This window comes from Zalophus californianus, chromosome 17 (genome assembly GCF_009762305.2).
Source record: "Zalophus californianus isolate mZalCal1 chromosome 17, mZalCal1.pri.v2, whole genome shotgun sequence".
In the NCBI taxonomy this organism is placed as follows: domain Eukaryota; kingdom Metazoa; phylum Chordata; class Mammalia; order Carnivora; family Otariidae; genus Zalophus; species Zalophus californianus.
Genome location: NC_045611.1, coordinates 58,964,098 through 58,989,436, shown reverse-complemented (window position 1 = coordinate 58,989,436; position 25,339 = coordinate 58,964,098). Strand labels below are relative to the sequence as shown.

Here is a 25,339-nt window from a genome sequence, read left to right as displayed (position 1 = left end):
ATACAGGAGCAGTCTGGTTCCAAAAAGGAGTCAGACTGAAGGCTAGCACAGTTCCACTAGTAACATTACTGTTTCCAAACGTGACTTGGACTGAAAGTCAACACAGTCCCACAGGAATGGTCCAGTTCCAAAAAGGAGTTGCATCAAAGGCCAAACAAATACAGTCAGAGATACTTATTTTATTTTTTAAAAAGATTTTTTATTTTTATTTATGTGAGAGAGAGCAGAGTGAGTGAAAACATGAGTGGGGGGGAGGGGCAGAGGAAGAGGGAGAAGCAGACTCCTCCCCGCTGAGCAGGGAGCCTGATGCGGGACTCATCCCAGGACCCTGAGATCATGACCTGAGCTGAAGGCAGACGCTTAACCTACTGAGCCACCCAAGCACCCCAGAGATTTTCTTTTTTAAAGACAAGGCCTTTAAACAGATCCTGAATAAGGGCTGGAGGACTCAAACACAAAGCATGGAGCTTGAAATCCAGAAGAAAATTTACTGTCAAACCCCAGGGTTGGTGAGAAAGCAATGAGAACAGTCAGCTTTGTGGGTACCGGCACCTGTTTGTTTACAAGCCTCAGAGTTGTTGGGGATCTTCTCTGGATCCCTATTTGGTCCAACGACTAACTTTAACTTAAAAAATAAAATTGCCACTTATTATACCAGCAAAAAAAAGGGGGTGGTTATTTGGGCATAGTTGAGAATTGCAATCCAGGACAAGCAAGCTGCAGCAAAACCGTAGGCAAGTCCAGAGAACAAAGGTGAGGAATGCTCTTTTATAGAGGAAAAGGGAAGTTGGGAAGGCTGTTATAAACCAAAAGTCCATTGGAGTAAACTGAGAGTTATAAGTATAGTGGCTTCTCATTAGCTGAGCTGTCATTGTCATTGGCTGGGCTGTTGCCAGGAGAGGAAGATAGTAAAGTAGTATTGGTTTGCAAGGTCCATCTCTTCCTGTTGGGTCTGCAATGGACAACTGGTTGCCAAGTGTAAGAGCTCCCCCTGCTGTCCTCCCGACTCCATCCTAAATGAGGTTTCCTTTTTGTGAATTTTCACACCTTATCCTGGTAATGTCTATACCTCTCTTTTTCTTGATCAAAAGCTTATCACTTTTATTATCTTCCTAAAGCACTTGGTTGCACTGATTTTTCTGTTTCATTTTTTTCTAATTTGCTCTTTTTTTTTTTTAACCATTGCCTTTTGCTTTTGTTTTGTTTTTTTTGTAATCTCTACACCCAACATGGCGCTGGAACTCATGAGCTGGAGATCAAGAGTCTCATGCTCTTCTGACTGAGCCATCCAAGCACCCTGCCTTTTGCTTTTACTGGATTTTATTTCCTTCGCTACTTTTTAACATGGAAGCTGAGATCCTTATTGGAAACCCTTTTTCCTAATATAGATGCTTAATACCAAAAGTGGTCTTGTAAGAACTGCTTTAGTTGTCTCCCATAGAACTTAATATGTTATGTTTTCATTTTAAGTTAAAATCTCTCTCACCTTTCAAATTCCTTCTTTCACATTTGGCTCATTTTAGAACTGTGTTATATCAAATATTTGAAATTTTCCTTATCTTGTAATTTACTTTTTTAAAATAAAATATTTTTAAAGATTTTATTTATTTATTTGAGAGAGAGAACAAGCAGTGGGGAGGGGCAGAGGGAGAGAGAGAAAGATGCAGACTCCCTATTGAGCAGGAAGCCTGATACCGGGGCTTGATCCCAGGACCCAGAGATCATGGCCTGAGCTGAAGGCAGGCGCTTAACTGACTGAGCCACCCAGGTGCCCCTCTTGTAATTTAGTTCTAATTTAATTCCATTGCACTCAGAGTACATACTTTACGACTTGAATTATTTACGTTTGGGACACCTGGGTGGCTCAGTCGGTTAACTGCCTTCAGCTCAGGTCTTGATCCTGGGGTCCTGGGATTGAGTCCCACATCAGGTTCCTTGCTCAGCGGGGAGCCTGCTTCTCCCTCTGCCTATGCCCCTCCCTCTGCTTGTGCTCTCTCTCTCTCTCTCACAAATAAATAAAATTTTTTAAAAAAAATCTGCAAATACCCGTCCATAGGTAAATGGGTAATGATATTAGTTTGCTATGGCTGTCATGACAAAATACCACAGACTGGGTAGCCTAAAGGACAAATTTATTTTCTCATAGTTCTGGAGGCTGGAAGTCCAATATCAAGATGCTGGCCAGGTTGGTTTCCCCTGAGGCCTCTTTCCTTGAATTGCAGTTGGCCACCCTCTTGCTGACCCTTCACATGGTCATCCCTCTGTGCAGATGCACCCAGGTATCTGTGTGTGTCCTAATCACTTGTAGGATTGGTTGTGTGCCCATCCTGATGGCCTCACTTTAACTTAATTACCTCTTTAAAGGCCCTATCTCCCAATACACTTACATTCTGAGATACTGGGGTGGGCTTCAGCCTATGAATTTGGGGGAAGCACAACTCAGCCTTGTAATGAGAAAACAGCTGTTGTGAATTGCTGCCCAGGCATTTTACAGCATGACAACCCTGCTCACAACCAGTCTAGACATGTAGCTAAGGAACTGAGCTTAGGATTCCCGTCACAAGTTCCTGCTGTGCTTTTCCTGGGGCATCTTTAAAAAAATAACCGCTCAGGGTTGAGTCTCAAAAGCTAGTGATTGCTGCCCCAGCCACCTTATAAGTAATAAGTGCTTGCTACCCTGATTTCTATCTCCTGCTCATTGTGATCTGGGAGGGAGGACTGCCCTTCCCCCGACTCACTGTGTCCCCACTGTGGGATTTGTAATAAACCTTGTGACTTTACTTCCTTTGTGTGAATGTACTGAAATTACACCTTCAGCCAAAATGACCCTGGGTTTCCACTTCCCTAACATGGGGGCCCTGATGCTGAGGGAGCTGCCTGCCAAACCCGTGTGGGTGGTTTGAACCACCTCATTCATCAGGTCATAATCTCCATATTCTTAACACACCAGCCCTGGATTTTCCAACACAGGATCACCCTTTATATACTGCCTGCTGTCCCTAAATGCCCATCTTCCCACTTTTACTCTGAAGAGTACGGAGGCTTAGGAAGAAGTGACATGACCAAGTGACATTCCCATTTGAAGCCCAACTAACAGTTCATGGCATTGCCCAACCCCCACATTATCAGCAGAGCTTAGAAGGGTCCAAATTCCTCTCCCCAGAATCAAAGGTCTCAGACGCTAGGGAACACTACCTTTGCTCGCCTGTGCCAGGACCCCAAGATTTGACCCTTCTCTCTCTCATGAACTCTGGATATGTTCAGAGCAGCAGAACTATTTCATTGCACCCACGTGTTCTCAGGTATATTTACCACACTTCATGATGAGCTCCTTCCCTGTGCAAGGGTATGTCCCATATCTCTGTCATCCGTGTCATCCCATGCTCCAGAACACGGTGCTTAGTGTGTGGAGAAAGGACAGGGATCTTATGACACTCTTACTCATAGCAGCATGGCCACAGCAGGCCCCTTTGAGTGACCCCATATGTAAAGATTTGACCAGGAGAACTGGATGATGAGGGAATAACCCTTAATGCGTCCTTCTGCACCTAATTCCTGCTTCAGGTTGTCTAGGGCCCAGGTCTCTACGGTATTGGAAATGATGCTGGAGACGGGGCGTTCTCGGGCCCTGAAACCTCAGCCACCAGTCAGTGCCCGGTTCTTGACTTCCCTGAAAGAAAGAATTCAAGGATGAGTCACAGTAAAGTATAGCAGAGGCAGCTTTATTGCAAAGCAAAAGTGTGGGAGTGCAAGCACGGTCAGATGCAGGATCTGAGTTGCCAGGTACATGTGGGGCTCTGATCTTTAGGGGAAGTTATAGTAACGGGGTCGAAAATTCAGGTAGGGTTCTGGGAATGGGGGGGGACCTCCAAGAACTCTGCATATCATCACACTTCCTCTAGGCCAGCCTATGTGAAGGCGCAGGCTGATTTTTCTCTTGGGGATACTCTGTATGAAGTCAAGATCTACCAGAAGTCCTCTAGCGTCCCCCAGTGGAGGGGTCATTCTCGGTCACTTGCAAGCGAACTGGCTGTGCGTGTTCGTGTGCTGTAGGCTTTGCAGCCACAGGATGCTTTGGCCGTGAGAAACCAGAGCTATCACAGCGTCTACTCAATAGTCACGAACACTGTAAGGTGTCAGACTCAGTTACCCGTGTTTTGTTTCTTCTGCAGTTACCCAGCGTTTCCCTACTCTGCCTGCCTCAGAAAGAATAACCCTGTGCTTTGAACCAAGAGTGGATTATCTGCCTCTCATGGACCCCAAACTCAGCTACACGCACAGCCACGGCGACCGCCCAGACACTCCTCCTCAGAGGAAGTAAAAGAGGTTATAGTCCTCAGAAAGCAACTCGCTTTCCTAAAGAACATAAGAACTACACAAGTTACCCTAAAAACATTATAAGTTTGGAGAAAACTTTGAAACTTTTTCACTGAGAGATACATGTGCAATAACGTTATTGGATAAAAGACACAAAAAACGTTCTTGCCAACCTTTGCAACACAAAGTATGTATGTGAGCATATAAAAGGCTCCCAGGAGGGTTCAAAATGAAAACGTGATCTTGGTATCTTTCTAGACAATACTTTTTTTTAAACTAAAAGTCACACTGACGATTCCATGCAGCTTTGAAATTAGCCCCAAAGGCGATCCAAAGGAGGAATTTCAAAGCATCTGACTGCTAAGAGCATCTTGAGAGTAAGTGTATGGTGGTAACTGTGAAACCCACACATAGCTAGCTATATGGACGCAGAGTGGTTTGCCTGTGAAAGTTCCAGGCACTTTACAACACTCCACAAAAACTTTCATAAAATTAAGCAATGAGATTTTTTTTTCCGTGTGTGTTTTCCTGAATTTATTGGAACTTTACTCAGCCATGTGTTTTATTGTGTTTGCGGCAGCTGTAATTTGACACCTAGAAAACCTCTGAGGTAGACCTAGAAACACCTGACTACTCAGGAGTAAAGAACCTCAGAAACACCAGAAGAGGAGAGAATCAGGACTTGCCCGGCGGGGAGCGGCACTACACGATTACTCCCCCCGCTCCGCGGAAAATGCAAATCACCTGAACAAGGGCTAATACTCCACCCTTGGTCCATTACCCCTGAAGCCGACTCAGTGCACGCTGAACCCTCCAGTCAGAGCCCATAACCTCCCCTTACTCCACCCCTGCCCCCTGCCTCTTGCCAGTTTTACAAGCGTGTAAAAATGTGCCCGTGGTATTTTAACTTGTGGAAATAACTGAGTAACAACAGGAAAGGCTAATGATGTCTTTAAAAGACTTCTTAACACTCAGTTTCCCCTGGAGATGAGGGGCACAACATGCCACGTAGGGCCCCATGAAGCCTGTCACATGCAGGGGTCCCGAAGCAGGAAGAAGAATGGGGACTATGCCTATAAGGCTACAGTGGCGAAAAAGAGCTAGGTGCTAACGTCCCGTATTTGACAAGAAACAAAGACCCATTCTATAGTTTGCGGCTGCGAGGTTTGTAGTAGGGCTTTCTCACGGCCGAGAGGCGCGGTCCGCGTTGGGGCGGGAGAAACTCGGACGCCCGGGCCGCAGGCAGTGCGCCCTCGCCGGCCGGCGATGCAGAGCCGTCCCGCTGACGTTCGCGCCGGCTGTCGAGCGCCACCGGGTGGCCGCTCTTCGGCTTTCTTCCCTCCGGAGCCCCGGCGAAATCGACCAGGGACGGGATTTGGCCGTGGTACCCGAGGCAGAGTTCCAGGAGGCCGGCGGCGCTGGCGGGATCGTCCCGCTCTCGCCGGCGCGTCGCCGCCCCCCCCCCCCTTCGCTGGAGATTGGATACGCAGGTCTCCCGCGCGTTGGCCACAGCCGCAGGGAAGGGGGCGCTCGTGGGGCCGCCCAGGGGATTCGATGAGCATCCGCTTGGTGTTTCTCAGTCCGCGGGAGCTGATTGTGACTCCGCGGGGGTAACGAAGTGCGGGCGGCTCCGCAGGTGGGAGACCGGCCCGGAGCGTGCGCGGAGGCCGGGGTAAGGTGCCAGAGATCTGGCTGCGGCTCCTCGTGGGGTGGTCCGCTGATCCTTGTGGCGCCTCCGCGGAACTTTCTTCCAAGTCGTCTCAACGTTGTGTAGAGGTGGATGGACCGCGCCCCCCCATCCCAGCCCGTGTTTGGGTTGGACGGGGAAGGGGGGGAAGGGACCTCGGTGGTGTCCACATTCCGCAGTGGGTGCCCGGGTCGCGCTTTGGTGTTTAGAAGTTCTGCTCCAGAGGCGGAAACCCGTGTCACGGGCGGGCCTTGCGAGTTGGCTGGCCCCGACAAGTTGCCCCTTTTTTTTTTTAGGGCCTTTCCACCCGCAGTCCCGCGTGGGGGGGGGGGGTCTGCGTTGGGAGGGCCAGTGCCGCAATGGAAGCTTTTTTCCGAATTCTGAAACCTCCGTTCAGTATTCACCCGATGCGTGCGCCGGCGGGGAGGCCGTAATCCAACCCGGAGGGTTCTTAGCTTTTTTGGGAGGCACTACCTGCGGGTCGACTAGATGGCCCCAGGAGCTCTTGGCTGGGGGGGGGGGGTGTCGCTGGTGATGATGGAGTTGTTCTGGGGGCCGGGGGCCAGTAGTTGGACCAAGTGCCCAGGAGGCCCTTATGATCTATAAATAGGTTCCTTCTTCAGAAACGGTATTTTTTTGCTGTCAGGTGAGGGGTGGAACAGCTTTCACTGTGGTTTCAAGTGGGGTATCCAGAGGAGCTCAAAGTCTGACCTTGATAAGCCCGATTCGTGTTAGAGGTTGCTAGTCTGCCCTTTTGTTCCAGCCGTTGTGCACTGGGATGTCTAGTCTGTGGGCTTGTTGACGATAACCCCGATTCGTGTTGTGAGCTACTAGTCAGCCCTTGTGCACCAGGGTCTGGATCTCAGGCTGCGGGGTTGTCTCCAGCCTCCAGCACCCGGGGGCCGCGGGGGTCCTCTGGCCGGTTCGCTCCCTGCTGCAGGTAATGAAATGCAGACATAGGCATACTATGCCACCCGACATGGTTAAGCGTTCTGTCCGATGGAAATCTCCAGACTACGGATCGTACTCAGGCGACAAAAGGGGCCTGGGGGCTGAAGCAGGCCCAAGGGTGTTGTCCGTGCTGGGCTCTCGCTGGGGGTTTTCACGAGCGGGCCGCGGTAGTGAGCGCCCTCTTCCGCACCCGACCCAGCTCCAGGCGGATGCGAGACGAATGTTCGCGGCAGGGGGAGGCCCGGCTCTTGGCCTGCCCCGCTCTGCCGCACGGTTATGGCCGGACCAAGGCCTCCGGCGCAGCCCACGCTTGCCTTCACTTCTGGGTTGTCCCGTAAGCGGCTCTCTGAGTTGGAGAGGCTATCCTGCCGCTCTGTGCTCCCCACTCCCGGGTCCGCTGTGGCATCACCGGAGCGCTCGACGTTACCCCAGCTGCGTGTTTGCAGTGGCCTCTGAGGCCCCCTCCAGTACTCCGGAAGGGCGGGGGTCGAGTGGGCGAGGGGAGGCGCGCGGTCCCGTGTGGGGGGTGGGCACCTTGCCTGGCCGCGAGGCCGAGGCCTGACGTGTGACACGCCCGACAGAGACGGTGGTGTTTCGAGCCCCGCAGAGAGCGCTGGCTGTGCTTCAAGTTGCTCGTGTTTTGCATTTTCAGGGTCTGTGTGACCTGACCAGACGCATCTCTTTGGGGTTTAGAAGCCTCGAGTGGCAAACGGATGAGCCCCCGCAGCACCGCGGATTCCCCGCCAGGGTCCTAATGCCGGCGGCGCCCCGCGTGCTGACCTGCATCGTGGAGTCCCCAACCCGTGTGTCTCAATCTGTAGGAGTGTGGCGAGCCCTGATGGGGGAAGACAGGCCTTTGGTCAGAACATTGCCCCCTGACGCCGCTCTTCTCGTGCAGAGCAGCCACTTTGGCCACGCCTTTGCTAGGGGGTGAGGGCGTCTTTTCGGCGTGGAGCCCACTAGCCCCTCGGTGGGGCTGAGCCCCGCTTTCCCCGTCGTGAACCGTGTTGCTGCGCCCCAGGCAGGGCAGGGTCCCCCGGGTCGGACCAGCGAGGGGCCCTCGGTGTGCGTGTGGGTCTCCTTTCCGGTGCCACGGGGTCCGTCTCCAGCACCCCCTGCGACGCTGTGGGGGGCTCTCGGCCGCTCCTGGCCCCCGACCCGGCGGGCGGCTAACGAGCACGGGTGGGGCTGCCTCGTTGGGGCGCTTCCCGGACGTGGCCCCAGAGCTGAGCGGAGCAACGGGAGGCCCCACGGCAGGGGCCACGCGCAGGGGACTTGGAAGATACAGCGAGGCTGGCGTGCGTCCCAGGCATCACGGGACCGCTCCTGTTTGCTGGGAGGACCGTGCACGTTCTCCTGACAGCGCGCAAACGCGTTTGAGGTTCTTCTCCGCCTTCTCGGTGCGTGCGCCCGCGTTCCCCCGTGTGGTCCGGGTCTCCGTGTGCGTTTCATCCCGGTCAACACCGACTCTCCCGCGTCTGAACAGACGACCCACCGTGCAGCCCCGCCTGGTACCGGAGCCAGGCTGCCGCCCGGACGTGACCCTGGCCTCTCCCCACCAGCTGGTGACCGGAGTCCTGGGTGCGGTCGGCACGGGGGGCGGCGCGCTGCGGGCGGCGTGTGCGCGTGGTTACGGGACAGCGCTCCAGGGCCCCGCAGCGGCCGCTGGGGGGAGGGGGTGCTGAGCCTCGAGACGTGCAGGGGTCCCTGAGGGCCAGTGGGTGTTCTGGGTACCCGGGCACCGCCCTTTGTGTTGGGGGTCTTAGGGCGTGAAGTGCCGTGGTGTAACCGACCTGTAGCCGAGATGTCCCCAATCCTTTGCTGTGGCCCGAGGCCGCTCTCCCCTTCGGTCTCGTGCCCTCCCTGCCTTGCTGCCGCGCTACCAGGACCACTGGGGGTTCCTCTGCGTCCATTCTCGACGGCGGCCATGTGTGCGGGCAAGGACCAGCCCCCCGCCACACACACCTTCTGATATCGGAAGGCGGGTCGGGTCCCCTCTGCCCGTCCTGACCCGTGGGCACGCCGCTTCCAGGGAGAGGGCCTTGGCCTGACCTTCGTCCTTGCGAGACGCCGGCCTCGACGGGATTGCCCGGCGCTCTGTGCCTGGCTTCTGAGCAGCCATCGGGGCAGCTCTGGGGGAGGGGGCGCTCTCGCCCCCACGCTGGTTCAGTAGAAGCGCGAGGAACCGCAACCGTTGCTTTAGTCGCTTACTTCTCTCCTGTAAAGAGCGGTTTTCAACGCTAAATATGCCCGGGTGTGCAGACTCCCTCAAGGGAGCGCACACAGGTCAGCACCAGCCCGGTCAGCCCCCAAGGCCCCTTGGGTGTGCGCCTCTGGCTTTGGTGATGGGACCTCAAGGTGGCCTGGCCACACGCCCCCGAGGCGGCGATCATTTCTTTGAATGTTTGCCCCTCTTGTGTGTTCTGGTGCAGTCACAATAATGACTCTGGCGATGGTCACGAGGGACGGGGAACCCGGATCCGATTGCGGAGACGGAGCCCGAGAAACGAGCACCACATCCAAGGAACGCAGCAGGGGCTCCAGCACCTCACTCTCGGCCGCAGACCAGGGTGAGACCGAGATCCCTGTCCTCGGAAGGAGTGCACTTTAGATCCTTCAGCCGAGGACCCCCGGCGGGCGAGTCTGGGGCCAGCAGCCGCGGGGGCGGCGGCTCCGGTGACGGGCGCTGTCGAGGAGGACCAGCTCCGTAGTTGGAGCGCTGGGGTCGGTTGGCCGGAGGCAGCAGCTGCTGTCCCCACCCCGTGCCTCTGGGCGTCCCCCAGCTTAGTGTCCTTGCTGGGCCCTGAGGGGTCGTTACGTAGGAACTCGTTCCAGGCCGGCCCTGGATCCCACAGCCGGGTACCCGTGGCTGCGGGACCGTGGTTTTCTGTGGGTGGTTTCCTGGACCTGAGGCGCTGGTTGACCAGGGATGGTGGGGGCTTTCGTCTCCTGCCGCCAGAGGCGTGGGCTTCTTGGACGTGCTCGAGGACGGGCTGGAGCCTAGAGCGTTTGCCTTAGGTTTCGGGAGGACGGAAGTTGGCGGTTGGAAGAGGAAGAGCCGTCATAGCTGTGTCCTAATGATGCCCTGCGACAAGGCGGTGGGGGCCTCCCATGACCCACTGAGGCGGCTGCTGGGAAAAGGAAGTCTGCGTTTGGGGCGTGCATGGCTGTGAAGCTGGAACCGAGCCGGATCCGCCTCAGGAGTGGAGCCGTGAACCTCGGGGTCATTAGTGGCGGCGGCGGCGGCGGCGAGCCAGCGCTGGGTGGCGCCCAAGGCCTCCCCCGGGCGGTGCGGGCCCGCGGGTCCTCGAGGCTCGCCGCAGGGGTGCGTCATCGCCCTCCGCGCCTCCCTGCAGCCATCTCCCACGGGGCGTGTCGAGGGTCCCACGTTCGTCTTCTGTGCTCCTGCCACCAGGTTGTCCCCACCCCAGGCGCGTCGTGGCGCCTCGGCTGGCGGGGGCTCCCTTCGCCCCCGTGGTCGTCAGTCTTCGGCTACCTGCCCGGTTCCCGCCCCCGGAGGCTCTCCCCGTTCTCCACGCCTTGGGGCCCTGGCCGGCTCTTCCCAACCCTGAGCCTGCCTGCTTGCGCCCCCCTTCCCACCCTGGTCCCAGGCTCCTCCGTGTGGACCTCCACCCTCTTAGCGGCAGACGTTCTTCCGAGAGAGCGGGGCGGGGGGCGCCACTTGGCCCTCGTCTCCGTTAAGTTGCAGACACTGGAGACCCCGCCCGCTCCACAAGTTCACTTGCTTTGGAAAGTAAACGATTTCCGTCTGTTTGTCGGCAGGAGGTCTAGAGACGGGAAGGCGCTGGGAAGCCAACCAACCGAACAGCCTAGGCAAATACGGAAGCTGAAAGCCAGAACCGAGAAAGTTGCTTAGGGGGCGCCTGGGTGGCTCGGTTGGCTTTATCCCACTCTTGGTTTTGCCTCCGGTCATGATCTCGGTGTCCTGAGGTCGAGCCCCAAGTCTGGCTCTTCACTCAGCTCCTCCCCCCCCCCTCCTCCCCGGCGGGGTTTAATTTTAGGCATCTTGGGTCCAAGTTGTAACGTGCCTGTTTCAGACCTAGGAAAAATTCTGTTCCTTTGGATGAAGGTGACTCATCCTGAGAACACGCCTGTATGTTAATAGGCTTCTGCAGGTGCTTAGGCTGTGTTCTTAAATGAGCTTGCTTTTCTGCCATGATGATCCTCTAGTGTATATTGTGCTCTAGTGCTGTATTTGTAATTAAAGTGGTTTTCTGTTTTGAGTTTCTGATAGTGTGGGGACACCCCCCACACACACACACAATGGTCTTAGCACTCTAAACACTTACTCAATGGAGTTGCTGCAAGAAGCAGAATTTAGAGTGTGGAAATTAAGATTCAACGACCCTAGTTAACTTCAAATGAGAAGAATAGCAAAGCCCTTTTTGATAGGTGATGTGGAACCTCTTTTTTCTGCATCCTGATTTTTTTGGAATGAGTCAGTTTTTAAAAGCTTGTTTAGAACAACTGAGGAAAGCTAAAAACCCAATGGTGTGGCAGTTTCGTTGCCCCTGAAGATGTGTATCCTCATTCCTTGACCACCTTATGAGTATTGGTTGACCTTAAGGAGCAAGCCTTTGCAAAGGTGGCTCGCGGCCTTTAGCGCCATCTTCTTGGAAACACCTCTGTGCTATGAGAGCCGAGCAGGGAAAGAAATGTTGCAGGATTTTAGCCATAAAAGAAAGAGGAGGCAGAGCCAAGGTAAACTGCTCGCTGGTGCTGCCCGTGGAGCCACAAGACCATGAGACAAGGAAAGCCAGAAGCCTGGGATGCTGATACCAATTGTTGGACTGCAGGCCTACTTTTTAGAGCCTGGATTCAATGGAATCTACAACATCCATGGGCATCGCGTTGCAATGAGACCTGTCTTCTTGCTCTGGATGCCAAGACCTTTTGGTCCTTTGCCCTGGGCCCCTCAGACTTTTGGGACTAATTCTGTTTTCATTTGTGGTTGAATTGGCGATCCATGTACAACAAATCCTCTCCTGTCCTTTGGTGAAGGAAAAAAGACAAAGACTTAGCAAATGTGAGTTTGAGGAGAGACTGATCTTGATTTTTAGCTGTTTTGCCCCAGGTGCTGTAGTCACAGGCGTCCTTATAAATCGCAGGAAGACGGAGACTGCTACTCTACAAAGAAGTTTAACGTTGGTGACTGGAAACTTAAGGTGCTCAGCTTTGACGAACATGAGGGGAAAGTGACCTTGAGCCAAGGAACGAACATAAGGATGGAAACGGTGGGAGAGGTGTGTCAGACAGACCTTCCTTCCCCTTTCCAGCATGTACCCTAGGAAAAGCCACCTCTGAAGGGAGAATTTGGGTTTATGGGTTGCAAGGATTTTTAAGGCATGAGAAAATTTTGGTTTCAGAAGTGTAAGTGCCTGTGCCAAAACTTTACCTGCATTTCAGGGGTAGTTGCTGTTTAATTTTAGTGGAACGCTTTTAAGAAAGTAATTATGTTCGAATCCCCCAAGACCACTCCTCAGTTTAGTGATTCACTAGAAAGGACTGCCAAGAACCCAAGGGAGCGTTTTTTGGTTCATTTTTTAGTTAAATTATTTGCATAAGGACAACTTAGCACAGGGAAAGAAGGGTGCGGAGGCCGGGAGACACTGGCCTGGTCTTTCTCACATGGTCATTAGGGAACTGTGTCTACAGTACCTGCTAAGTTCGGCTTGCATGTAACTCGGGGCGGTTTTTGTGTGAGCTCTGTCTTGTGGGCAAGGGGAGCTTTTTTGGCCTGGCCTTTAGGCTCCCCCAGCTAGCTGCTCCAGAGGTCAAGTTGACAGAGGGGTCTAAGCTACACACCACCCAGAAATCACAGGATGAGCACAAGTGTGTGCTCATGGATATGGATGACCCAAGGCCCCAAGTAGTGTTATGCAAGGGCATTTGTTTATCATGGCAGAATGCTCCCAAGGGCTCAGAGGTTAGGTCCCAGGATTTAATGGCAAGTAAATGCTTAAACCTTTCTTTGGAATGTGGAGAGAGATCAAGAGAACTTAATTTATTTGAAGTTTAAATTGATTTAATCCTTTATTTGCATAGTAATATCTTTAAAACTCATCCCTTTGATACATGAGTGCATTTTACTATTTGCTATGTTTGTGTAGCAGTAGTTGCTGAAAACAGACCATTTACTGCCCTTTTTTTTTTTTCTGGAAACAACAAACTTTATAGGAAACTGAAAAGGACCAGTGGGAGTTATGAAAAATAAAAAGAACATATACAATTGTATCTTCAAGAAGTTCCATGGAACATTATGACCCATCAAATTAAGGTATCCACATTCTCTAACAAAAATGAACTGATTTGAGTAAGGACAGCATGAAAATATTCTAATGCACTGCTGCCCAACAGAACTTTCTGTGATGATGGAAATGTTCCATTATCTCTGTTACTGAATACAGAAGCTACTAGCCACATGAATACTCACAATGTGGCTAATGCAACTGACAAACTGAGTTTTTTATTTATACAGTCACCTTTGGCTAGTGATTACCAACTGAACAGCACAGTTCTAATGCGTCATGGGTCAAAATCAGTGGTTTCTTCAGGGGATTTCTCTAATCACTGCTGAGGGGTGTAGACAGTTGGGGGGATGGAAAGAGAGGAAAGCTCTTAGCAGCTCTATTTAACTACTTAAACAAGTTCTGAAACTCTCCACAGCTTTCAGAGGCAAGGGCTGAGGAAAGGACTCTGGGGCAGACCTGAGTATGCCCTTGAACTCCTGGCTAATGCCAACGTACTGCCCGTTTCTTCTAAAGGCACATTTTGGTGGGCAACTTTCATGCTCACAGCTGGAAATTGGGAAAGATTTAAAAACATTTTTATACGCAGAACTAACCTTAAAGTGTATGTGGCCATCACACTGTCAACAGCACAAACAACTGAAAGTTAATTGGTTTCCTTTTTAATTTTTATTGCACTAGCACAGTTCCAACACTTTTTTTTGTCTTCATCAGCACTCAGAGCAACTGGAATTGGCAAATATTTACGCAAGGGAGAGGTACAGGTGGCAAACTGTGAATTTGTTAGGGGAAATGCGTAATTCAACCATGGTGACATACCACTACACACCTTTTAAACACACCTTTTAAAACCATTAATGACAAAAAGACTGGAACAAAGGTGACCACGTTTCAATTGGTGAGGACAGAAAAACCAGAGTAACCACGAGCACTTTAGAGACTCAGGCATTGCACTGCTAGCTGTATCAAAACCCATTTTGAGAGGATTTGTATGTTCACAGTAAGCTTACCTGTGACAGCCCCAGGACACAAACCAGAAAACCCATTTGTTAGGTGAATGGATGAACAAATAACAGTGTATTATGTACCCTTAAGAAGCCAACTTTAAGAGTAGTACCCACATTGGGCGCCTGGGTGGCTCAGTTGGTTAAGCAACTGCCTTCGGCTCAGGTCATGATCCTGGAGTCCCGGGATCGAGTCCCACATAGAGCTCCCTGCTCAGCAGGAAGTCTGCTTCTCCCTCTGACCCTCTTCCCTCTCGTGCTCTCTCTCATTCTCTGTCAAATAAAATCTTAAAAAAAAAAAAAGATTGGTACCCACATTAAGATTCCAATGATGTCAAATTCTAGAGAACACAAAATAGTATTTGCCTGGGAGGCCAGACAGAAAAAGGTTTAAAAGATGAAAATACTTATGGTTAAAATTTTACTAGTGTACCAGGTGTTGCATTTTTGTTTTGTGCACACCCATTATTAAGTGACCTTACAAAGTACATTTTAATAAGTATATTGCATGCCAAGCAGAAATGGTTTCACATAAAAATCCGAACCTCTCTTCGGGAAAAGTAGGAATTTGGCAACCCTAGGTTCGATAGCTGCACCTCTAGCATGAGGGGGAGCTCTGCTGTGTACTAGCGGGCAAGCAATTCCACTGGAGCTCACCTGGATAGGTCCAAAGAAACAGGGAGCCCAAGTCTCCGTTGGTCATAAAAATCACATACCTACTGCCTTTGGGGGTCTGGGCTTCTAGTTCTGTTTTCAACTATCCCTTCCCCCCACCTTTCTTTAACTTGGAGAGCAAGAGGAGCAGTTAGCTTTTAAGGGCCTCAGAATTTCTGCAAGAACCTTACTGTAAACCAGCCATGATCCCTGGAACGTGTAAGCATCACAGTCCCTCCAGTTTGCTGGTTTTTTTCCTCACTGCCTACTGCCCCCAGTGTTTTTGTACTGAATGCGGTTCCTACCTGATGCCTGGAGTCAGGGAGACCAGCCTTCCAAACATGGCTCTCTCTTGGGACCCGAGAGACCTGGGGACATCATGTGACCTCCAAGGTGAAAAAGAGAAGCTGAATCAAAAAACACATGATTCTTACAACTGTCCTCTCAGGGAGACCTCTAGACCCACAGAAAACCCCAACATCTGGATTACAAGATTAGTCACACAAAAAGCACTGCCCTGTAGTCTATCCTAGGCGGCTTTGGGGTTGCAATGTAAATCAGGCCAAAACCAGAGTGACCGCTAGCCCGTGCCATGATACAATCTATCCCCACTGAAGCATACAAAGTTGGGACACCCACCAAAGAAACTTGCAGTGACAAATGTGGCAAGGGTCCTGGACAGGTTAGAAAGAACAACATGGCTCCCTATGACCGGCGTGTTCAGACATGTGGTGGTGGTAGGCTTCTGTGGTATGTTCCTGTGTTAAACACCGGGCTCATTCCCTGCTATCTCCACCTCCACTGAAAGGCCTTTCTCCGGTGTGCACTTTCTGGTGTCGAATAAGGTTAGACCTCCGGCTGAAGGCTTTCCCACATTCGGTGCACTTGTAAGGTCTAGCTGGGCTGTGAAGTTTCTGGTGGTCAATCAGAGCAGACCTTTGGCTGAAGACTTTGCCACAGTTGCTGCACTCATGAGGGCTTTCTGGGGTGTGAACTTTTCGGTGTTGAGTAAGTTGCGTGCTCTGGCTAAAGAATTCTCCACATTCACTGCACTCATAGGGTTTTTCTCCAGTATGAACTCTCTGGTGTTGAGTGAGGCCAAAGCTTTGGCTAAAAAGTTTCCCACATTCGTTGCACTTATAAGGCCTTACTCCAGTGTGAACTCTCTGGTGCTTGATGAGGGTGGAGCTTTGGCTAAAGAGTTTCCCACATTCACTACATTCATAAGGCTTTTCACCAGTGTGAATTCTCTGGTGTTTAATGAGGCTGGGACTTTGGTTAAAGAATTTCCCACATTCACTGCATTCATAAGGCCTTGTTCCTGTGTGCACTCTCCGATGTTTAATCAGGTTGGAGTTGGAGGTGAAGAATTTTTCACACTCACTACATTTATAAGGCCGTGCCCCAGTGTGAATTCTCTGATGTTCACTAAGGCTGGAGCTTTGGCTAAAGAATTTCCCACAGTGGCTGCATTCATAAGGCCTTTCTCCAGTGTGAATTCGCTGGTGCCGAACAAGTGTGGGTTTGTTACTGAAGGCTTTACTACATTCGCTGCATTCATAAGGCCTCTCTCCAGTATGGACTCTCCGGTGCTGAACAAGTATGTGTTTGTAGCTGAAGGTTTTCCCACACTCATTGCACTCATAAGGCCTTTCTCCAGTGTGGACTCTCTGATGCTGAGCAAGTCTGTATCTGCGACAGAAGGCTTTCCCACATTCACTGCACTTATAGTGCTTTTGTCTGTTGCGAAAAAGCTCTGCACAGCTGGTGTCCTTAGGTGGTGGCCCCTGGCTGTGAATGAGCTGGTGCTGGAGAAGGCCTGAGCTCTCAGGGAAGGGCTTCCTTGGCATGTGCGTTACACAGCTCTTCGCGTTTCTTCCGAGGGGTTTCTCTCCACTGTGCTGCTTCTGATGCTGGTGAACTTTCCTCTGTGTCCCACACAGTTTCTGGCCAGGATTTGTTGCCAGGCACTCAGAAGGTGATGGTGAATGCAAATCACTTTCTGAGTCCAGGCCATGTTCCTGGGTGTAGGCCTTCTGGGTAGAATTTATCTGTGACCCTCCTACAGAAACGTTCTGCTCAGAAGATGTTGCCTCATCCTCTGTTCCACGCCCACAACCTGAAAGCAGAGAACAGTGACGAGCTTGGGTAGGGGGCTGCCAACCCTCCCCCTGCCTGACACCAGGGGATCAAGACAAAAGGAGCTGGGAGGAGGGGTAGTTTGAAGGTGAGGGCTGCATCACAGAACAGGGAGGACTCACCATGCAAAAGACACATGGATGGGGTGTACCATGGGAGGAGGGGCTGGGTCCACAACTCACATCTTCGGAAATGTGTTCTTGCCAGTGCCTTGGTTATACCAGTGTTCAAGTATTATTTTAAGGGTATGGGTACATACAGACTGTATAACACATTAAGTGTAGCCCAATGTTGGAGAGCACAGCAGAAGGAGCAATGATCAGTAGAGACCCCAATGAAGGGTAGAAGACAAGGGAGGGATATACTCCTAGGTCTCTTTTGAGAGGAAAAATGACAAGTGGGCAAAATGTCAAAACAGGGGAGGAGCCTCTGACCTTGGCACCAAACAGTGTGGAGCCCAGGACATGACATGTCCTGACAGGATTCCCAGCTATGTATCACATCCTCCCCCATTTGGAGTCATGTCTACTTTGTCATGTATGTGGTGTTCTCCCAGTTCCAGTTGGACAACATGGGATCTAGAAGATGCAAGCCTTTAAGGGAAAGACAGGACAGCTAAGCAGGCCGCACTGGTCCAGGGCAGCCAATCCCAAAGCCACCTCAGGAAACAAAAATATCATGGAAATTGTTACTGAAAGAGCTTCAGAACAGGGGGTGTTGAGCTCTTTGTGAAAGCAGGTGTAGCATATATGCCCCAGCCTCAGCACCCAGAAATAAGAGGAAAGACAGATTAGCCCAGGACACTGGGGTTGGTGTGAGGGGCCTTACCCAGTGATGCAACAAGTGCAAAGACCTCCAGCATCACATCACGGTACAGGTGTCTCTGAGCCTCGTTAAGAAGCCTCCATTCCTCCTGGGAAAAGTACACAGCCACTTCTTCAAAGGTCACAGAGCCCTGGGATGAGGGGGGCACTTATGTCCATAAGCAGCCTCTCTCTGCAGGACCCCCAAACTACCCCAAACCCCAGCCCACATTCACTCCCATCCCTGCTCATTATCTCCCCTAGCTCTCCAGCTTAAGCAGTGGTACCCAGTTTCAACAAAGAGGCAAGTGGTCAGAGCGATGCCTTCTGAGCTCTGGGCCTCATATGCAGGACCCCCAACCTTTTCCTGCAAGACATATGCGAGTCCCCAGGATCATGCCTCCCAGACATAACCATGTTGGGCCTAACATTCTCTCAAATTCCTACTCACTGGACCATACCTCCATCATACATCTGATCCCCACCACTACTTAGCCCATAAAACTGACTTCTGTCTGTGTGTAGCATCTAGGAAGTGCTTGCCAAGTGTTGTAATAAATCCCAACCTCCAATGGTCTCAGCCCTGTGTAGAAGGGGCTTCTCCACCTGACCTTGTTCCTGGCTTAGACCACATGCAGATCTAAATACCCCTGGTCACATTCTGCCTCTACATCGCACATTTTGTGTCTTGCCACTTTACCAGGTGTAATCTAGGTCCCAGTAACACACTTTATGTAAGCTATCTTATGACCTCCTGACAGAACCACCACAAAAGCCTGGTTGGGTGAGTGCACAGAAGGGTGATGAAGCACCAGTCTGACCATTATTGCTCTGGTCTCATGTTCGCGCCTCTGAAAATCTGGCTACCTGCTGGACTTTCCCCTCCCTACACCTCCCTCTGCATCCCCATTACTGCTACTCTGTCTTGTCCGTCTTTGTGCCATCTAATCCTCCACAGCTCTCCTGCCTTGTCCCCCAGTGGCAACGCCACTGTAACCTGAACATGCCTCCTCCTATATGAGATCCAGAGTTCTAGCTTGGGATACACAACAGATGCCGCAGTGTGGACATCTTGAGAAATGCATGACCAGCTGTCCATTTGTCACCTATACTTGGGAGTCTCTGAAACATTTGAGACTCAACATGGCCAAAACCTAATTCCTTGATATTCTCACCAAAAACCATGGAGCCATCTGTGACCTGGTCAGCCCTACTTTAAAAACAAATTCAGGGGCACCTGGGTGACTCAGCAGGTTAGGCATCTGCCTTGAGCTCAGGTCATGATCCAAGAATCCCAGGATCAAGCTCGGCATCAGGCTCCCTGCTCACTGGGGAGTCTGCTTCTCCCTTTGACCCTCCCCCCTCTTGTGCTCTCTCTCAAATAAATCCTTAAACCAACAAATCCAGGGCACCTGGGTGGCTTAGTTGGTTAAGTGTCAGCCTTCAGCTTGGGTCATGAGCTCAGGGTCCTGGCATTGGGCTCCCTGTTGAGCAGGGGAGTCTGCTTCTCCCCCTCCCTCTGCTTGTGTGTTCCCTTGCTCACTCTCTCAAATAAAGAAATCTTAAAAACAAAAAAACCCAAAGACAAATCCAGAAGCCAAACAGTTCTCCTACCTCCACATCTACCACTTTAGCCCAGCTACCAATCCTGATCTAGCCTCGTTAATGATCCCCAGTCTGTGGTGTACTCTATCACCAAGGGCAGCTTCTCAAGACCTGAGCCAGATTCAGTTTTCTCCTCTTCTCCAGAACTGTTTGACCGCTACCATCACTCTCAGAACAGAACCCTGACTCGGCTCCCGGCCCTCTGTTCTCAACAGACATAACAGAGACCTATGAGACCTAGAACACTCCCCTGAACGCTCTCATCTCAGTCTCACCTCCAAGCCCAAGGCTTTCTACATACTGATACCTAAGACACCTTTCACATCTCACCCCGTTGCTTGCCAAAAGTGGGCATCTCTCTCCATATAACCTCTGACCTGGGCTTAGGGGCTTATCTAGAGTCTTGAGACACCAAGGGCAGGAAGAGTGGCAGCAAAAGGGTTCCAGGACACCTGACACTCACCGGTGCAGGGTCCATAAGTGCTTCTGCTGAAAGCAGAACCTGCAGGAAGAGCAGGGCCATGTTAGTTTAATTCCCATGAGGGATACAGACAAAGTGAAACACTTCATGTTATTTCACGTAGATGAAAGCTGAAGGGGATAAAGAAAGCATTTATACAAGAAAGTAGAAAGTGTTACGGAGTCATGCCAAAAGCATGTGTGCATCTTCAGAAATGTCTGTCTTGGGTTGTGTTGTGTTTGAGGAACATCCCTTATGCGAATGAGCAACAAGAATAAGAGCGAAATTATGTCCAGGTTTATGTGTGGGTGTGCTTCTGAACCTTCCATTTTATTCCTTATTATTCTGATTCTTCCTGTGCCAAAAATACGTTCTTCTCTTCCTATACCTTGTAGTTGGCTCTAATAGCTGGTTAGGTATGTGACTCCTTATACTTCTTTTTCAAGTTTGTCAATAAATGTTCAGAAAGATATTGCAAATATATTTTCTCCTTTGGTACAGAACTAAACCAAACTCCTAGTTACTTGATTACGCCCTCGAAATAAATCTCTGCTAAAGAGGTTGTCGCTGGGGCTCCAGTAAAGGTGCTTAGGGCAACTGCATTTCTGACTGTTTCAACTTAAGAGAAAGGGAAGGAAACAAGCTAGGACTACCTAACCTCTGTTCCATCCTCATTATATAAAATTCTTTGCTTTGAGGTATTACTTTCTATCCTTACAATGATTGAATTTCTGTCTATCTTAGCAAACTACCTTAACTGAAATATCCCATCATCATGTTCTCTTGGAGTAATACCAAAGGCAGATGATGAAAGAGTATAACCACTTAAAAAGCAAAAATCTGTGAGTGTTGAGTATAAAAGTTTATGGTAATGTTAAGTGTGTGTTTAAAAAGATAACATTAGTAACGTAGCACAAAGATTGATCAGAAAGTGAAAGTTAAAGCACAATAATTTTAATAAATCTAAATCACAATTTAGGAAAACTGCATCATCAGACAAAAAGAATCTCAAAAACAACAAAAACCCAGCCAAACAAAGAACATATCCATAAAGGGTAAGATTAATGAGAAAGGAAGAACAAATCTTGACACTATTCCGAAGAGTAACCAAAACAATGTGGAGAAAAGTACACACACCTAGATTTCATAACAAACTGGAGCCACAAAACCCGAACCCAACACTACTAAAAGATTCAAAGCAACCAAAGCCAAAACCTTTACCTTATACATGTTATTAAAGGATGCCAAGGGGCACGTGGGTGGCTCAGGTCATGATCTCAGGGTTGTGAGATCAAGCCCCACATGAGGCTGCTTGGGATCCTTCCCCCCCTCCCGCTCTCTCCTTCCTCCCCTCCCCCTGCTTCATGCTCTCTTACTAAAATAAATGCATCTTTAAAAAAAAAAAAGGATGCCAGGATTGGAGGAAATATTCAAATAGGAAAAGCCATTAAGGTCCTGGAAAGTAAGAGGGAACAAAGCAGAAACAATGTGTGTTTCACCATAAAAATGCATGCTTGGTGTGACTGCAAATACAAAGAGTAATTGTTCCCAAAGAGGTGATAACATTATAAAGCTGTTCCGGTAAGAAAAGTATTGGCACAGAAATTAGGTTGAAAAAACTAGATCTCATAAAGTGGGGCACCCATGGGTCTTGATGCTTCAGTGGCAGTATGGAGCATTAAAATAGCTTATAAATTACTCTGTGTGGCAAAACAAATTTAGACCTCCACTTTAAATGATGCACACACAAAAAAGTAATTCCAGCTGGAGAGGCTTAGATGGGAAGACAAAAGTTACATCTGAGTTAATAAATGAACAGATTTCTCAAACCAAAGCATCGTAGTAAAGAATCCCACTACATTATAATAAAACAGCTCCTGATTGGGCACCTGGGTGGCTCAGTTGTTAAGTGTCTGCCTTCAGCTCAGGTCATGATCCCAGGGTCCTGGGATCGAGCCCCGCATTGGGCTCCCTGCTCCGTGGGAAGCCTGCTTCTCCCTCTCCCACTCCCCCTGCTTGTGTTCCCTCTCTCGCTGTGTCTCTCTCTAAATCTTAAAAAAAAAAAAAGGGCTCCTGTTGTCATAAAAACTGAAATGACAAGCCACACAAGGTGAGCAAAAATTACACAAATTCTTGAACCCTCCATAATTGTTAAAAAAAAATCTAAAATTTTAATATCTAATGAACTGAAATCTTGGGTATGTAAACAAGAATTCCAGCAAGCACTTTTTAAAAATACAAACGTAATGGTAATCATTAAAGCAAAGCTCAGTAAGGCTGACCTCGCAAGCCTGACACTGGCCCAGTGCTAGTAACACTATAGAAATTAGTAAATACTGTAAGCTGCTACGGGTATATAGATTGGTAACATTCTGAAAACCAATTTGGCATTATAAAGTAAATCTAAACCTTTGACTACTTGTAGAAATCTATCCTTAATACATAGATGCTAGACAACTGTGTGCTTTGCCCCAGAACATGTGGCTATAGTAGCAATGTTTATAAATGCAGAAAACCATGGGCAACACCTATAAAGACATTTTATTCATATATTCATACCATAGAATACTGCACAGAAAATGGACAGATGTGAAAAGTTAGTCACAACATACTATTGTGATGTCCGTCCTTTCACAGAGGGTTTCAAAACACATGGAAACCAATAAACTATCAAGACAATAAAAGATGCTTACTGGAAACATCAGACAACAGCTTAACTCTGGAGACTGGGATAACTGTTGTGGAAAGACCTGCACAGCTGGCTCCTGGGGTCCTATCTACAGCCCACCTCTTCACGTGGGCAGCGTGAGCGTGAATTAGAATGCAGCGATCAGGCCGGCAGGGGGAGCTCTCAACCAACCGCACCACGCGCTTTCATTGGCAAACTCCACAGAAGACAGGGGGGCTCTACTAGGAGCTACTACTTCGCCAGCCCTGCAACAGCCCAGCCAATGAGAAGCCACCATACTTCCAACGCCCACTTTGCCCCCACGAGCGTTCAGAACAGCCCTTTCTAAGCCTGCCTGGACTGCAATGCTCCTGCTATTCCAGAACTGAACCCAAATAAACCCATTTGTGGTGGGGAAATAGCCGTTTCACTTTTTAAGGTTAACAGGAACAATTACAAGTACTAATTTTACAGCTGGTTACTTAACTGCACATGTCTCTTCAGGCATGTCTTACTTCAAAATTTGGAAGACCACGGTAAGTGGGACCGCCCCAAGAACAAAAATACGAAATTTTAATGCAGAGTCGGGCGAGGGCCCAGATGCAGAGAAACACAGCACTGACCCGAACTGGAATCGCCACGGCAGCCGCGGGGAGGAGCGTGGCACCGCAGTCTTCAGCCCCGGCGACAGCTATGTTGAATCTCAGAGCAGCCGGCGCAGCCCGTCGCTCCTCCCGTTACCTCAGGGAGGCCCAGCATCCAAAGCTTCCGACCGCTGGAGAGAACCAACTTTACAAGATGTCGCTGAGGGCCAACGCCGGAAGGCCCGCCCAGATGCGGTGCTTAGGACGGAAGTGCCTCTCCTGAGCCCTCATTGGCCCAGTAAAGGGGACGCACGGCGCACTGCCTTCCGGGTAATGTAGTTCTGACGGAGCCAGAGGGTCCACGAGGGTCTCCATTCCTGACCTCAGGAACTGCCCAGCCACACCAAGAAAGGCGCTTGTTAGGGATGGCTGCAGGTTTTGAGGAAGGGGCGGGGCTCCAGCTTGTTGGGTCACACCCAGATTTCCATGGAATGTCGTCTGTGCTGACCACACAAATGTACTGAGACATACGTATGATTTCAGATGTTCCCCCAAACTACAAATGGTTACTCACACACAAAGTGCATCCACCCACAGCTGAGATCTAAAACACTGTCTTACTGCTTTTCAGGTACACGTTAGACTGAAACTTCAGAATCAACTGGAGTTTTTCTATTAGAAACAAGGTAGAGGGGCTCAGTCTGTTAAGCATCTGACTTTGGCTCAGGTCATGATGACCTCAGGGTCCTGGGATCAGCTTGCCTCCAGCTCCCAGCTCCCAAGGAAGTCTGCTTGACCCTCTCTCCCTCCTCCCACTTGTGCTCACTCTCAAATAAATCTTAAAAAAAAAAAAAGCTGATAATTATATCCAACCCTTACATTCTTTCTTGGATCCTAAGACCGATAAAAGAGTGGGGCACCTGGGTGGCTCAGTCGTTAAGCGTCTGCCTTCGGCCCGGGTCATGATCCCGGGGTCCTGGGATCGAGCCCCACATCAGGCTCTCTGCTCAGCAGGGAGTCTGCTTCTCCCTCTCCCTCTGCCTGCCACTCCCCCTGCTTGTGCTCTGTCAAAAATAAATAAAATTAAAAAAAAAAGTGACTTACCACATGGGGAAAGGGGGCTTATGAACACTGAGACACAGAAAAAGATGAGGAGAAACTGGACACCTCACACACAGCAGTAATGTAAAATGGTACCAGCATTATGGAAAACTTCCTCAAAAAAAATGACCATATTACCATATGGTCCAGCAATTCTACTTTTGGGGGATATATGCAAAAATAGTTGGAAAGCAAGGTGCTGAAGAAATGAAAGTAAGGTCTGAAAGAAATATTTGTATAAGCGTGCCCATAGTAGTATTCATAATACCCAAAAGAGGTAGAAACAACTCATGGTCCATGGACAGATGAATGGATAAAGAAAACGTGCCATACACATACAATGAGATACTATTCAACCTTAAAGAGAAGGAAATTCAGACAGATTAACACACAACATACAGCATGGATGAAACTTGACGAGGATAGTATGCTATATGAAATAGAACAGTGGGTTTCAAGGGACTGAGGGAAGGGGAAAACGGCGAGTTGGGTAATGGATTTAAGTTTAACAAGATGAAAAGTTACAGATATCCATTGTAGGTGAATGTACTTAACATTCCTGAACCCGTACCCTTAAAAACAAGATGGCAAATTTCATGTGATGTGTATTTTACCACAACTTTTAAAACAAAACTATGTACTAGTTTTTTTTCCAATGCTAATTTAGAACACACTTTGGCTGACATCTTTCCCCATCTGCTCTACTCACAGTTCATTCTTTCCCAGATGCTGAATGAGTTGGGAGTCTTGGCTAAAGAATTTCCCACATTCCCTGCACACACGCCTTGCTTAATGAGATTTGTTTGTACCTAAATACTTCCCCACTTTAGCTGCACTTGTAAAGTTTCCTCCAGCCTGCATTTTCTGGTGACCGACGAAGCAAGACTTTCTAACAAAGGCCTTGCTATATGCTGAACTCATAAAACCTCGGCCTGGTGTGTTCTTCGGTGTTAAGTCAAGATTTTTGTGTAAAGAATTCCCTGCATTTTCTGATGCTGAAGGAGGTGGGACTTTCTTTCTTTTTTTTTTAAAGATTTTATTTATTCGACAGAGAGACACAGCGAGAGAAGGAACATAAGCAGGGGGAGTGGGAGAGG

At 49.7% G+C, this 25,339-nt stretch overlaps 1 protein-coding gene across 5 annotated transcripts; it reads right to left on the bottom strand.

Annotated features, from left to right (window-relative positions):
- Positions 1–12,971: 12,971 nt before the first annotated feature.
- Positions 12,972–25,333, bottom strand: LOC113935750 (zinc finger protein 501-like). Of its 5 annotated transcripts, none has more exons than XM_035724966.1 (4): positions 23,181–25,333; positions 19,893–19,931; positions 17,850–17,976; positions 12,972–17,001 (listed from the first exon to the last, which is right to left on the bottom strand). In XM_035724966.1, exons 2-4 carry the CDS (start codon positions 19,905–19,907, stop codon positions 15,659–15,661), a joined length of 1,485 nt encoding a protein of 494 aa, XP_035580859.1. In that variant the 5' UTR covers positions 19,908–19,931; positions 23,181–25,333; the 3' UTR covers positions 12,972–15,658. The 5 variants fall into 5 exon arrangements, with proteins under 5 accessions (XP_035580859.1, XP_027473948.2, XP_035580860.1 ...); XM_027618147.2 differs by lacking the exon at positions 23,181–25,333 and adding an exon at positions 23,045–23,080; XM_035724967.1 differs by lacking the exon at positions 19,893–19,931 and having other exon boundaries at positions 12,973–17,001; positions 23,181–25,332.
- Between the last annotated feature and the right edge of the window lie 6 nt (positions 25,334–25,339).

Bases quoted from the DNA above. Each gene is read 5' to 3' on its own strand.
- LOC113935750 (XM_027618147.2), bottom strand. From the start codon at position 23,065: ATGCCTGAAGAGACATGTGCA. The intron at 19,932-23,044 runs GTTAAGTAACCA...CTCTTCCTGCAG, and splicing joins TGCCTGAAGAGACATGTGCA to GTTCTGCTTTCAGCAGAAGC. The intron at 17,002-17,849 runs GTAAGGCCCCTC...CTCTGCTTTCAG, and splicing joins TGCACTTGTTGCATCACTGG to GTTGTGGGCGTGGAACAGAG.